At 36.9% G+C, this 1,000-nt stretch overlaps 1 protein-coding gene across 1 annotated transcript in view; it reads right to left on the reverse strand.

Moving 5' to 3' along the window:
• The window catches only part of LOC101861565 (mutS protein homolog 4), a 49,417-nt gene extending 48,643 nt beyond the window's left edge, over positions 1-774 (reverse strand). Inside the window, exon 1 of the mRNA XM_035968605.1 lies at positions 744-774. Coding sequence (XP_035824498.1) covers positions 744-774 — 31 coding nt within the window. The remainder of the gene's footprint in view (positions 1-743) is intronic.
• Between the last annotated feature and the right edge of the window lie 226 nt (positions 775-1,000).

The following is a 1,000-nucleotide window of genomic DNA, read 5'->3' on the forward strand; positions in this document are numbered from 1 at the left end:
TATAACCGGTTGGGCTGCGATGAGGCCCTGTTATTGCCGATAACTTTTAATAGAGACAAAGAGTAGGAAAAAACGGGGATTTAAATAATCCGTTATTACCGGATCCCTGTTATAACCGGGCCTGTTATATATGGTTTCTTGTATCCTATTATATTCTTGTTCTTAATGTAAAGGTTCTTATTATCAATGTCAAGTACCTTGTTCATGCAACAGTTTGTTTCTCAATATTTTCAATAGCGTACATGATGTATTTGGTTACTCATTGAATTGCCTTTTTGTTCTCTTCAACAAAAATAAATTTAGGCCAAATGCTCTGGTGAAACCACCCCTTCGTATTTCCCCCCCTGTTTTTCTCCGCATTGTTGAGTAGGTTTATTAGAGTTTACTTGTCCCTTGATGAGGTTTCAGAGTTTCAAATAACCTGGACTCTCATAAGGACAGTGGGCAATCATAACATCTAGAAGAAAGCCTTCTTGACACTGTCAGATGATATATGTAGGCCTACTTGCAAAGTATTATGATGCCTGTCATGAGAAGAGACACAGTCTATAGTTTTATCACACTGGAAATCAGGCCCAAAGTTTAAAAGCAGACAGTACTCCAGATCAAACAACTAACTTATGGTGTCTAGGGCAGTACAGTAAATTATTACATGCACGTACGATCTAGACATATTAGACATAAAATAATTAGTACACAAAGTAGGCTACAAAGGCTCTAATTTTGATGCCAGATTTGCTTACCATACTTAGGGTGTCGTATCACGCTACTCATAATCATTAGTTTACACTTCCTGGTGCTTTCAATTTCATGTTTGGAAACGCTTTGCTCTGATTGATGCTGTTCGATGAATAGAAAATGAAAGTAAAATACAAAGCCAATGTTGGATTTACCCTAGGCCTAAATTACATCTAGATCTAGATCTAGATTAGAATCTAATCTACTAATCTAGAGAGATTTGAAAATGTGCGGTGGTTGAAACTTAGATCTCTATGTCCCG

The sequence above is a fragment of the Aplysia californica genome, unplaced genomic scaffold (genome assembly GCF_000002075.1).
Source record: "Aplysia californica isolate F4 #8 unplaced genomic scaffold, AplCal3.0 scaffold00069, whole genome shotgun sequence".
In the NCBI taxonomy this organism is placed as follows: domain Eukaryota; kingdom Metazoa; phylum Mollusca; class Gastropoda; order Aplysiida; family Aplysiidae; genus Aplysia; species Aplysia californica.